The 13,372-nt window shown below is 40.5% G+C and overlaps 1 protein-coding gene across 4 annotated transcripts in view; it reads right to left on the bottom strand.

Moving 5' to 3' along the window:
• LOC132378108 (uncharacterized) overlaps positions 1–13,372 on the bottom strand; it is a 42,406-nt gene that overhangs the window by 13,978 nt on the left and 15,056 nt on the right. For all 4 annotated transcript variants that reach the window (XM_059944862.1, XM_059944869.1, XM_059944866.1 and 1 more), the window contains exon 5: positions 7,271–7,398. In XM_059944862.1, coding sequence (XP_059800845.1) covers positions 7,271–7,398 — 128 coding nt within the window. The remainder of the gene's footprint in view (positions 1–7,270; positions 7,399–13,372) is intronic.

The following is a 13,372-nucleotide window of genomic DNA, read 5'->3' as shown; positions in this document are numbered from 1 at the left end:
GGTTGATATTGGGAGAAGGCAGGAAAATGGGGTTAAGGATAACGAATCGGACATGATGGAATAGTGGAGTAGCCTCAATGGGCCAAATAGCCTTATTGTGCTCCTATGTCTTATGGTATTTGAAAACAAAGATGAGAGATGATTTCCAAACTCCATCCAATGTTTGCTCCCACATCCCAAAGACATGCAGTTGGGAGGTTAACTGGCTACTGTTAATTGCCCATAGTGTGGATGCCATGTGGTAGAACAAACTTGATTGGCCAAATGGCCTAATTTGGCTTTATGTCTTATGGTCTATTTCTGACTCCAATCATACAAGCAAACACAACTTCCTGACTTTGTGATTGCAACAATAGTGAAACAGTCACTCTTCATATTAATATACTGTGAAACTAACAACAAGTTATGAAGTCTACACCTGTGTAGATAAATGCAGAAATTCAAAGCTGCTGTCAGTGGTAACATGCTGTCAAAGAATTATCTACAGTAGCTGTTCAGTTTCCATGACTAAATTGCTGTTGCTTGACGCCAGAGAATCATTGTCTTGACAAGAGTATGCACAGTAAACTTAGTGGCCACTTTATTCAGTACACCAGCTATTATTGCAAATATCTAATCAGCATCGACTCAATGCATAAAAGCTTGCAGACATGGTCAAGAGGTTCAGTTGTTGTTCAGGCCAAACATCAGAATGGGGAAGAAATGTGATCGACGTGATTTTGACCATGGACTGTTAGTTTGTGTCAGATGGGATAGTTTGAGTATGTCAGAAACTGTTGATCTCCTGAGATTTTCATGCACAGCGAGCTCTAGAGTTTACAGTGAATGGTGCAAAGATCAAAAAAAATCCAGTGAGTGGCAGTTCTGTGGACAAAGATGCCTTGTTAATGAGAGAGGCCAGAGGTAAATGCCTTGGTTCACACTGACAGGAAAGTGAGAGTAACTTAAAAAAATCACACTTTACAACAATGGTGTAAAGAAGAGCATCTGTGAATGCACAAATCAAACGTTGAAGTGGGTGAACCACAGTCGCAGAAGACCAGTAACATATACTCACTCAGTGGCCACTTTGTTAGGTTCTGAGGGCAGCTCATAAAGTGGATGCTGAGTGTTTCCTTAAACTCATTGGTGAGAGCTAAAATTTCACTGCTGACTACCAGATATGGCACAGAGGGAAATGTTAGCCAAGAAATAAACAAACTTACTACACCTGAAAAATCCAAAACACCGTCATTTTTAATTGGATAAAGATAGTTAACCTAGGAAAGTTTTATACAACTCAAAGGCTTTAAGGTCACTTGGACATATCCCTTCCATTATGAATGAAGCTACAAGCAACTCAGTTACTCATGCAAAACCCATCTAGGATCTATAATCTATCTCCAAATTAGATTGAACGCTTTTAATTTCTCTTCATTTCTTTCATTCATTATAGCAGAAAATTATGCTGGAGAAATGTCATTTCATCAGTGGCGCTATTCTTAACATTTGCAAGTTGTTTGGCAATGCAGCTGAGCCCAGCATTGTTAATGCCAGGTGACGGTGCCTGCTGTCGACCAGGGAGATGGAAACCTATATCAAAATCTCAGTGACACAAAGGCCAATGATGATGCTCCAATTTTAACCATTCTGAAGAAGCCTGGAATTTGATCAGTAACATTGCCATTGATCCTCGGTGCAGTTTTGTTTTAAAGGATATCTTAGTTGACAGAAATATCTTAATCTTATAGAATTATCTTAACTTAAATAAGGGTTGGTTATTGGCAGTATTAATTGAAAGATATGGAGACGGGACCACACAAAAGCTGGGACAACAGAAGAAGAAGAAACATTACATCTTTCATTGTTTTTTTCCTGACACTTCTATGGTGAGCAAATTTTGGTGCAAACAAAAATGTTCACAAATCAAAAGATAGAAATAAAATCATTTTCAAATCAACGTTGATTCTTTGTTAGCTTTTTCATAATGATTTTTGGTAATAAAGCTCAGAGTTCTATGTAAAAATACTTGTTATTTTGAAGGGTCTCTTGTCCAGTATATTTGAGAGCTAAGGAGTGAATAAGCCAGGGATATTTTCATCCCATTTTATCACCATGATATTGCAATTAATGCTCAAATTTTAGATTCAAAATAAAGTACATTAATCCATGCTACAGTAGGAAGAATATCTGCTACATCACAATTTTGAAACAGACCCATACCAGTTTTAGGTTTATTAACTCTGACATCTGTTGTGAAGTTTGTTGTTCTGCAGCAGCAATATGGTCCAAAACATAGCATTTACTATAAGTTACAAAAACAGGTGAATAGTGCATAAGGCAAATAATGATGTAGCGTTTATGGGTTCATAGACTGTTTAGAAATCTGATGGCATAGGGGAAGAAGCTTGATCGTGTTTAAACAGATTTTTGAATTCTGTGGAATTTCTAGCCAAGAAACCCACACTTTATTTATATTTATATTGGGGATCTTTGTATTACTGCCAGTACTAGCACTTATTCCCAATACATTATCGCCTTTTAGAGAGCAGTGATGAGGATATGCTTCTATGTCAGGGTATTTTGGGACTTGAAGAGGGGCCATTATGTGCTGGTATTTCCACACACCTGCTGCCCTCATCCTACTCTGTATTAGAGTTTGCAAATTTGGAGTAGCCAATATAAGTAACTAAAGTGCAGTTTAAGTACAGGTTCCTCACTTAATCTCCTCCGTCCTAATTTCCCTGATGGCCATGGCTTGCAGATATTGTATATGGCTCTCATGTTTGATACCCTAATAGCCACAGATACATGCCTATTTTAGTTTGGTTCTTGGATGAATTGACTATGCTTCTAAGCCTTCCTTTGATTCTCCAGAGCATGCAAGGATATCTTCTGTGGCCTCAATTTCCTCCTCCAATTGAATATAATCACTTGTAATGCTTACAATATTAAAGATGCTCCATAGAACAGTTTTTGCTGACCAGCAATTATTTTATGAAAGATAATTTATTTGAAGGTGTTGTGTTTTAGTTTTACATTCCATTACTTATAGAAAATCACTCTCATAAATTTTGCGATAGGTAGCTGCTGTTGTGCTTTGATGCACTGACACCTATATTTATTACAATAGCTCCTATCAGAGCAAATACCATTGAAACTAACTATATATATTTCATAAAGACTTTTCAAATTCAGTGCAAAGAGCAAGATCCTTAAAGGGACTAGCATACTAATATCAAATCTATTCATTGTCTTGCTACCATGTAAGGTTTCATATTCTTGTGACAGTATGAAACATGTTCTAATTCTGGCATTGAGAAAAGCAATTGACATGTTATTGCACTTAGACTTAACTAGCTACTTGAAAATTATTGATATATCCAGTCATGCTTCGGGCAAGAGAAAATAGATATAGGTTCAAGACCTACAGGCCAGATGATAAGCCGCACTTAACAGAAATGATTGCTTAAACAAATAATTCAGAGGACTAAGATTCCTTTGCAGTTATCATCTTTCATTCCCTCAATGAGAATTTAAACATTTGATATATCAATGAGTCACTTATTCAGAGATAATTCACATGTGTGCAAATCTGTATTGTAATGTACTCAATTAGATAATTAATTTGTTATTTCTCTTTTTCCGGTCTCTTTGTTTCTACCTTATAAGGGCAATGCCAACAGTTTAATTGAGGTTTACAATTGCACTAGTCATTTTTCAGAGTCAAAAAAAGTGGAGCTATCAATAAAAAGTGCAGAGTTTTTTGACAAAGCCATAATTTATTCACTTCTGTAGTCATTGAAATCTAAAAAGGAAGGTTCTGGGTACTAACATTGCCAATAATCTCTAACAAATAAATCTTTTTATCAGTTATGTGTAATATTTCCAACTTGTTTCATTACAAGTAAACGGTTGTATCTGACAGCTTTTCTTTTAATATCTTTATCACACAGTGGCACTGACTAATAAGTTTATAAATAGTTTAGTGTGTTTATATCTTGGACTCCTTTCATAATACTGTACACAATTAGAGCCTTAATCATTTCAAATGAATTTTCCTATCCTGTAATTCCTGGAATGCCTTCTCTTGATGAACCTACTTGCTTCACAAAAGTTACAAATGGATAATTGTTTCAACTTATTCCCAGCAAAAGTCAAACAATGATAAACTCACACAGAGTTAAAATAGGATTGAGAAAATTCATGGCACTATTTTATATCTCCATTGTTATTTTATAACAATTGAAGATATCGCTGGATGTCTTCCTGACCTGGGGTACAGGGTTTCCCACCCCAGGGTCCATGCATCTCTTTCTTAATAGTATTGGTCTATGGTTGGGAAACCCTGGGGTAATAGTGCTGCAAACAGTTACAATAGACAATAGGTGCAGAAGTAGACCATTTGGCCCTTTGAACCTGTGCCACCATTCTGAGATCATAGCTGATCATCTACTATCAGTACCTGGTTCCTGCCTTGTCCCCACATCCCTTGATTCCCCTATCCATAAGATACCTATCTAGCTCCTTCTTGAAAGCATCCAGAGAATTGACCTCCACTGCCTTCCGAGGAAGTGCATTCCAGACCCCCACAACTCTCTAGGAGAAGTTTTTCCTTAACTCTGTCCTAAATGACCTACCCCTTATTCTGAGACCATGCCCTCTGGTACTGGACTCTCCCAGCATCTGGAACATATTTCCTGCCTCTATCTTGTCCAATCCCTTAATAATCTTATATGTTGCAATCAGATCCCCTCTCAATCTCCTTAATTCCAGTGTGTACAAGCCCAGTCTCTCTAACCTCTCTGTATAAGACAGTCCAGACATCCCAGGAATTAACCTCATGAATCTACGCTGCACTTCCTCTATAGCCAGGATGTCCTTCCTTAACCCTGGAGACCAAAACTGTACACAATACTCAAGGTGTGGTCTCACCAGGGCCCTGTACAAATGCAAAAGGATTTCCTTGCGCTTGTACTCAATTCCCTTTGTAATAAAGGCCAACATTCCATTAGCCTTCTTCACTGCCTGCTGCACTTGCTCATTCACCTTCAGTGACTGATGAACAAGGACTCCTAGATCTCTTTGTATTTCTCCCTTACCTAACTCTACACCGTTCAGATAATAATCTGCCTTCCTGTTCTTACTCCCAAAGTGGATAACCTCACACTTATTCACATTAAACATCATCTGCCAAGTATCTGCCCACTCACTCAGCCTATCCAAGTCACCCTGAATTCTCCTAACATCCTCAATACATGTCACACTGCCACCCAGCTTAGTATCATCAGCAAACTTGCTGATGTTATTCTCAATGCCTTCATCTAAATCGTTGATGTAAATCGTAAACAGCTGTGGTCCCAATACCGAGCCCTGTGGCACCCCACTAGTCACCACCTGCCATTCCGAGAAACACCCATTCACTGTTACCCTTTGCTTTCTATCTGCCAACCAGTTTTCTATCCATGTCAATATCTTCCCCCCAATGCCATGAGCTCTGATTTTACCCACCAATTCTAAAATCGAGGTACACTACATCCACAGGATCACCCTTATCTAATTTCCTGGTTACATCCTCGAAAAACTCCAATAGATTAGTCAAGCATGATTTGCCCTTGGTAAATCTATGCTGGCTTGGCCCAATCCTATCACTGCTATCTAGATATGCCACTATTTCATCTTTAATAATGGACTCTAGCATCTTCCCCACTACTGATGTTAGGCTGACAGGACGATAGTTCTGTTTTCTCCCTCCCTCCTTTCTTAAAAAGTGGGATAACATTAGCCATTCTCCAATCCTCAGGAACTGATCCTGAATCTAAGGAACATTGGAAAATGATTACCAATGCATCAGCAATTTCCAGGGCCACCTCCTTTAGTCCCCTAGGATGCAGACCATCTGGACCTGGGGATTTGTCAGCCTTCAGTCCCATCAGCCTACTCATCACCGTTTCCTTCCTAATGTCAATCTGTTTCATTTCATTTCCTCTGTTACCCTTTGTCCTTGGCCCATCCATACATCTTCCCTAGTGAAGACAGATCTAAAGTACTTATTAAATTCTTCTGCCATTTCTCTGTTTCCCACAACAATTTCACCCAATTCATTCTTCAAGGGCCCAACATTGTTCTTAAATATCTCCTTTCTCTTCACATACCTAAAAAAGCTTTTGCTATCCTCTTTTATTTTCCTGGCTAGCTTGAATTCATACCTCATTTTTTCTCCCCGTATTGCCTTTTTAGTTAAGTTCTGTTGTTCCTTAAAAATTTCCCAATCATCTGTCCTCTCACTCACCTTAGCTCTGTCATACTTCCTTTTTTTTTAATGCTATGCAATCTCTGACTTCCTTTGTCAACCACTGTGGCCCCTTTCCCCCCTTTCAATCCTTCCTTCTCCGGGGGATGAACTGATTTTGCACCTTGTGCATTATTCCCAAGAATACTTGCCATTGCTGTTCCACTGTCTTTTCTGCTGGGATATCTGTCCAGTTAACTTTGGCCAGCTCCTCCCTCATGTCTCCATAGTCTCCTTTGTTCAATTGCAACTCTGACACCTCCGATCTGCCCTTATCCTTCTCAAACTGCAGATAAAAACTTATCATATTATGGTCACTACCTCCTAATGGCTCCTTTACTTCAAGATCGCTTATCAAATCCTGTTCATTACACAACACTAAATTCAGAATAGCCTTGTCCCTGGTCGGCTCTCGTACAAGCTGTTCCAAGAATGCATCCCGTAGGCACTCTACAAACTCCCTATCCTGGGGTCCAGCACCAACCTGATTCTCCCAGTTCACCTGCATGTTGAAATCCCCCATAACTACTGCAACATTACCTTTGCCACATGCCAATGTTAACTCCCTATTCAACTTGCACCCAATATCCATGCTACTGTTTGGTGGCCTGTAGACAACACCCATTAGGGTCTTTTTGCCCTTACTGTTCCTCAGTTCTATCCACACAGGCTCTACTTCTCCTGATCCTATGTCCCCCCCTTGCAAAGGACTGAATCTCATTCCTCACCAACAGGGCCACCCAACCCCCTCTGCCCACATTTCTGTCCCTACCATTTACATTCACATTCAAACTAAAAAAAATCTAAGTATAGGGTTTGATATTACAATGAATAGGTGGACAATTTTTAGCTAAGGAAACATGAAACTCTGCAAAATCTGGTTTGCAGCTGTCAAATTCAATACTCAAATATATAGGAATTTGGGCAGGTGTATATTAAATTTATTTTAATATTATGAATAGATGCTTTTTCTTACAACATATTTCACCCTCATTTTACCTTGTTTCGTTCTTCAATATTATAGGTTTTAGGAAAAATTGCCTTATCGCTTCCATTTTTCTCAATTCCTCTCTGCTGAAGGTACAATTGCCATTTGGTTTCAAAAGAGAACCAATTCTCGCGGTAATCTATAAAGATGAATACATATAAACATGCAAACCACATTTAGAATGTGTACATAGCAACAACGTGGAAATTCAGACCTGGAAAAAGAGATATTGATGATACTCTACATTCTTCATACACCCTCCATTTAGCCCTCTCTGCCCCATCATTACCGACACAGCTTTGGAATTCCTCTCTGCTTTCTGGATTTTTCTTCCCAAGTATAATTGTCTTGCTAACTTTTACATTTCTTCAAATTTATTTCTAAGTTCTCTCTCCTAATTTTTCCTCAGTATCTATTATTGTTAAAAATGTTTTGGTCTGCAATAGGATAGTTTATAAGCAGCATGGTATTATTTTTAACACAGTTCCATTGTTATACCACAGTTCCGTTACAACGCATAGTATATAGGACAACGACCTGCACTAACTTAGCTCTAAAATCCTGCCACCCTTCTATCATGAATGCAAGTCATGTCCAAAAACTTGGAATGTTCTATCTCATCCCTTCAGGAGCTGAGCCAGCAATACCAAACCAACACAATATTACATAATATTTCCCTTTTTTTTTAACCTCCTCGCTCTTCACACACACAGTGAAAGAGAGCTAATACTGGTGGCCAGTAAGATGATCAGTCACGTACTCAGTTAGCCTTCACACAGCATTTACAGGAATAGCTATGAAAATATTATTTAATAAACCTTTTTAGTTATATCAACACTTAGGATTTCTATTTAAGTTTCCATTGTTAACAGGGATGAATTAACAATAATATATCTTATAAACATAATTGCCAATCTTTACAGACAGAAGTTTTCTTCTACGTCATGGATATTTATTCAGACAGCAGCAGCCTTAGCTCTCTGGCATTCTTACCGTGGGCTTAAGAAACTATGGGTCACAAGGGCTCTGTAAAAGTGGAGCATGTAAGAAAGTCTAAAACTGAAATAAAATAATGAATCCCCGAATGGCTACGTGATGGAGGGATGCCATTCAGCCTATCATGTCTGTACTGATTCTAAGCAAAATCAGCAAAGCTAGTCCAATCCCCCACAGCTCCGCAAATCTATTCCATGCAGCTCCCTGTTTCCACTACAATTCAATGTGGCTTCACTTCCACTTGTAATGTACCCCCATATTCTAACCATTAATTGTGCAAAAAGGAATTGGCAAAGGAACCAAAAGTGATATGAAGACAATCACCAACATGCTTTCTCCTCTTTTTCCGACCCCTTTGTGAATGAGAATAATTTCTCTTTATCTACTCTATCTATGCTCTTCATGATTTTAAATATGTTTGTCAGATCAGTTTCTCCTGTTCCAAAGAGGATAACTCAACTTCTCCTTACTTCAAGTGTAACTGCAATCGCTCATTCCTGCAATTATTTTGGTAAATCTCTCCACCATAACCTCAGCCTTTACATCTTTACTAAACCGAAACACCAAGAGCAATACTCCAATTGTCAGAGCATTGCTTTTCCTTGAAGACTCATTGTGAATTCCTTGATCTTGTACTCTTTACTCCTGTTACTAAAAAGTTTGAGATCGCACTTCATTAAGAAGAAGTAGGAAAGACTCAGAAGGCCGGTGTTAAAGGGCAAGGAAGAGCCTTGAGTTGGGATCAGATCGGAATGATCCCATATCCTGAATTTGAAAACAAGATTTCATTTTTACAGATGCTGTTTGGTCAATAGCAGGTGAAAATGTTCTATGAAGTATTGGCTGTGTGGTTACTGCTTTGGCACTCGACTGAAGGTGAAGTTGGGGCATTGTGGTAGTATAGAGGTTAGCACAACACTATTATAGCTCGGAGCATTCTGGAGTTCAGAGTTCAAGTCCACTGCTCTCTGTAAGGAGTTTGTACGTTATCCCTGTGAATGCTTGGGTTCCCTCTGGCTGCTCCAGTTTCCCCCCACAGTCCAAAGACCTACTGGTTAGCAGGTTAATTGGTCATTGTAAATTGTCCTCAGATTAGGCTAGTGTTCAATAGGTGGGTTGTTAGGGGATGCAGTTCATCTGTCCAGAAGGGCCAATTTCATGCCGTGTCTCTAAAAAAAATAATCTGATGCTTACTTAGTACATTTTGCTGCTATCAGGCGAAAACTAAGCTCGTGCTAAAACCTGTAATATATTTGCTGCATGCAACAGGAGGGCGTCAATACCGTGAACTGGGGCAAAAAAAGGTGCAACTCTTCCTGCTGCTGTGAAGCTCTTCCAGCAACTTCAGTTCAAACTTCATCTCTGGTGTGCACTGTGTGGATTTGCTCATTCTTCCGGGGCACCTAGGTGTGACTTGAGTAGCGGCAGTACTCTCAATGGATACGATTAAATATTCCTGTTTCAGTCTGTTATAGCAGGGCTTTAAACTCACTATACCGACGATCTTGCTGGCAAACATGCAGTCTCCGGTGAATAAAATCGATGATCTCAGAGCCAGGGTGCCGAATCAGAGGGACATTAGGACCGTGTGTGTCCTTTGTTTCACGGAATCCTGGTTAACCCCTTCTGTACCAGATGCAGCATCAGGATAGATCTATAGAATCTCTCAAAAGCAGAGGTGGAGGAGTCTGCCTCATGATCAACTCTTCTTGGTGCACAAATATATCAGTGCTGTCCCAATTCTGCTCACCAGACCTGGAATATCTAGCAGTAAAATGTCATCCTTTTTACCTACCACGGGAGTTCTCTGGGGTCATTCTGCTAGCAGTTTACATTCTATCTCAGGTCAATGTCAAGCAGGTTTTAAATGATCTGAGTAACAGGATCAACATGCTCAAAATAGCACACTCTATTGCCTTCACCATCTTTTTGGGAGATTTTAACCAGGCCAGTCTGAAAAAAATCACTAAGCAATTACCATCAACCAATCACTTGCAATACCAGAGGAACCAACACACTGGGCCATGATACACCACCATCAGGAATACCTACAGTGCTATTCCATGCCCTCACTTCGGGATGTCTGATCACCTGGCTGTACTTCTACTCCCTGAGTATAGGCACTGATTGAAGACTGCAGCTCCAGCAGTGAGGACCAAGAAGGTTTGGACAAGGGAAGCACAGGAGCACCTACAGGACTGCTTTGAATCGTGAACTGGACTGTATTCAGGGATTCATCTTTAAATCTGGATGAGTATGCTGCAGTTGTTACCAACTTCATTAAAACCTGTGCGGATGAGTGTGTGCCTACAAAGACTTACTGTACATTCCCAAACCAAAAGCCGTGGATGAACCAGGAGGTATGTCGCCTGCTGAAGGCTAGATCTGTGGCATTCAAGTCTGGCAACCCAGGCCTGTACCAGAAAACCAGGTATGATTTGCGGAGGGTGATTTCAAGGGTGAAGGGACAATTTTGAATGAGGTTGGAGGCGATATCAGATGCATGGCAACTCTGGCAGGGACTGCAAGACATTACTAACTACAAAACGAAACCCAATAGCATGAATGGCAGTGATGCTTCATTACCAGATGAACTCAACGCCTTCTATGCCACTTTGAAAGGGAGAACACAACTACAGCTGTGAAGATCCTTACTACACCTGATGACCCTGTGATCTCTGTCTCAGAGGCCGATGTTAGACTGTCTTTAAAGAGAGTGAACCCTCACATGGCAGAAGGTCCCGATGGAGTACCTGGTAAGGCTCTGAAAACTTGTGCCAACCAACTAGTGGGAGTATTCAAGGACATTTTCAACCTCTCACTGCTATGGGCAGAAGTCCCCACTTGCTTCAAAAAGGCAACAATTATACCAGTGCCAAAGAAGAATAATGTGGGCTGCCTTAATGACTATTGCCTGGTAGCACTCATATCGACAGTAATGAAATGCTTTGAGAGGTTAGTTATGACTAGACTGAACTCTTGCCTCAGCAAGGACCTGGACCCACTGCAGATTGCCTATTGTCACAATTGGTCAATGGCAGACACAATCTCCATGGCTCTTCACACAGCTTTAGACCACTTAGACAACACAAACACCTTTGTCAGGATGCTGTTCATCGACTATAGCTCAGCATTTAACACTATCATTCCCACAATCCTGATTGAGAAGTTGCAGAACCTGGGCCTCTGTACCTCCCTCTGTAACTGATCCTTGACTTCCTAACCAGAAGACCACAGTCTGTGCGGATTGGTGATAACATATACTCTTCGCTGACGATCAACACTGGCGCACCTCGGGGGTGTGTGCTTAGCCCACTGTTCTACTCTCTGTATACACATGACTGTGTGGCTAGACATTGCTCAAATACCATCTATAAATTTGCTGATGATGCAACCATTGGTAGAATCTCAGGTAGTGATGAGAGGGCGTACAGGAGTGAGATATGCCAACTAGTGCAAATGGTGTCGTAGCAACAACCTGGCACTCAACATCAGGAAGACGAAAGAGGTGATTGTGGACTTCAGGAAGGGTAAGACGAAGGAACACATACCAATTCTCATAGAGGGGTCAGAAGTGGAGAGAGTGAGCAGCTTCAAGTTCGTGGGTGTCAAGATCTCTGAGGATTGATGCACCATCAATAACTCTTGGAGACATGAGTTAAAGTAGGCTTTTATTCGCTGGAAGAGAGCAGTCAGCAGCAAGAGATCCCCACACGACATACTGGAGACTGAGGAAGGAGCAGTGCCTCCAATCACCATTATACCAGGGTCTGTGGGAGGAGCCACAGGAGCAGTCAGCCGGGGGGTGGGGGGGGGGGCATGTCCAGACAGGTATATGTAGTTCACCACAAGGATCTAACCTGGTCCCAACATATTGATGTAGTCACAAAGAAGGCAAGACAGCAAATACACTCAAAAATTTCTATAGTTGTACCATGGAGAGCATTCTGACAGGCTGAATCACTCTGGTATGGAGGGGCTACTGCACGGGACCGAAAGAAGCCGCAGAAGGTTGTAAATCAAATCAGCCTACAAAGTACCCAGGACATCTTTCGGAAGCAGTGTCTCAGAAAGGCAGTGTCCATTATTAAAGACCTCCAGCACTCAGGGCATGCCCTTTTCTCACTGTTACCATCAGGAAGGAGGTACAGAAGCCTGAAGGCACACACTCAGTGATTCAGGAACAGCTTCTTCCCCTCTGCCATCTGATTCCTGAATGGACTTTGAAGCTTTGGACACTACCTCACTTTTTTTTAATATACAGTATTTCTGTATTTGCACATTTTTTAATAATCTATTCAATATTTGTAATTGATTTACTTTTTTCTTTATTATGTTTTATTGTAATTATTAGTATTGTTTTTTTTCTCTCTGCCAGATTATGTATTGCATTGAACTGCTGCTGCTAAGTTAACAAATTTCACGTCACATAATAAATTTCACGTGATAATAAACCTGATTCTGATTCTGATGCATGGTTTTCCTCTGGATAGAACATAGAAATCGACAGCACATTACAGGCCCTTTGGCCCACAATGTTGATCCGACCATGAAACTGCTTAGAATTTCCCTACCTTTCGCATTGCCTTGTATTTTTTTCTAAGCTCCATGTATCTAAGAGTCTCTTAAAAGACTCTATTGAATCCACTTCCACCATGGCTGACGGCCAGAGCATTCCACGCACCCACCACTCTCTGTGTGAAAAACTTACCCCTGACATCCCCTCTGTACCTACTTCCAAACACCTTAAAACAATGCCCCCTCATGTTAGCCACTTCAGGCCCGGGAAGAAGCCTCTGGCGATCCCTCATCATCTTATGCACCAGTTTCCTCCCAAAATGTGGAAAGGGTGGCTTGAGATTTAGGCAGAATTGATGGGTGTATGAGAGGGATTTGCTAACAGGAAGATAGATGGGGAAGGAGGGGTAGCTACAATTGAAGGGAATGCTCTGACAGCTGGCCTGGACCTGTTTTACCGAATATTACACAGAGCATGAACACATTTGCCATAAAAATACAGAGATCTCCTAATGGAATGTACAGAGCATAACTAAATTGTGTGTATATATACAATACATCAATTTTAAATCTGTGTTAAAACCATATTTATTTCTTTA

Source organism: Hypanus sabinus, chromosome 2, assembly GCF_030144855.1.
Source record: "Hypanus sabinus isolate sHypSab1 chromosome 2, sHypSab1.hap1, whole genome shotgun sequence".
In the NCBI taxonomy this organism is placed as follows: Eukaryota; Metazoa; Chordata; class Chondrichthyes; order Myliobatiformes; family Dasyatidae; genus Hypanus; species Hypanus sabinus.
The sequence above is the reverse complement of the archived record's forward strand: the minus strand, read 5'-3'. Positions and strand labels throughout refer to the sequence as shown.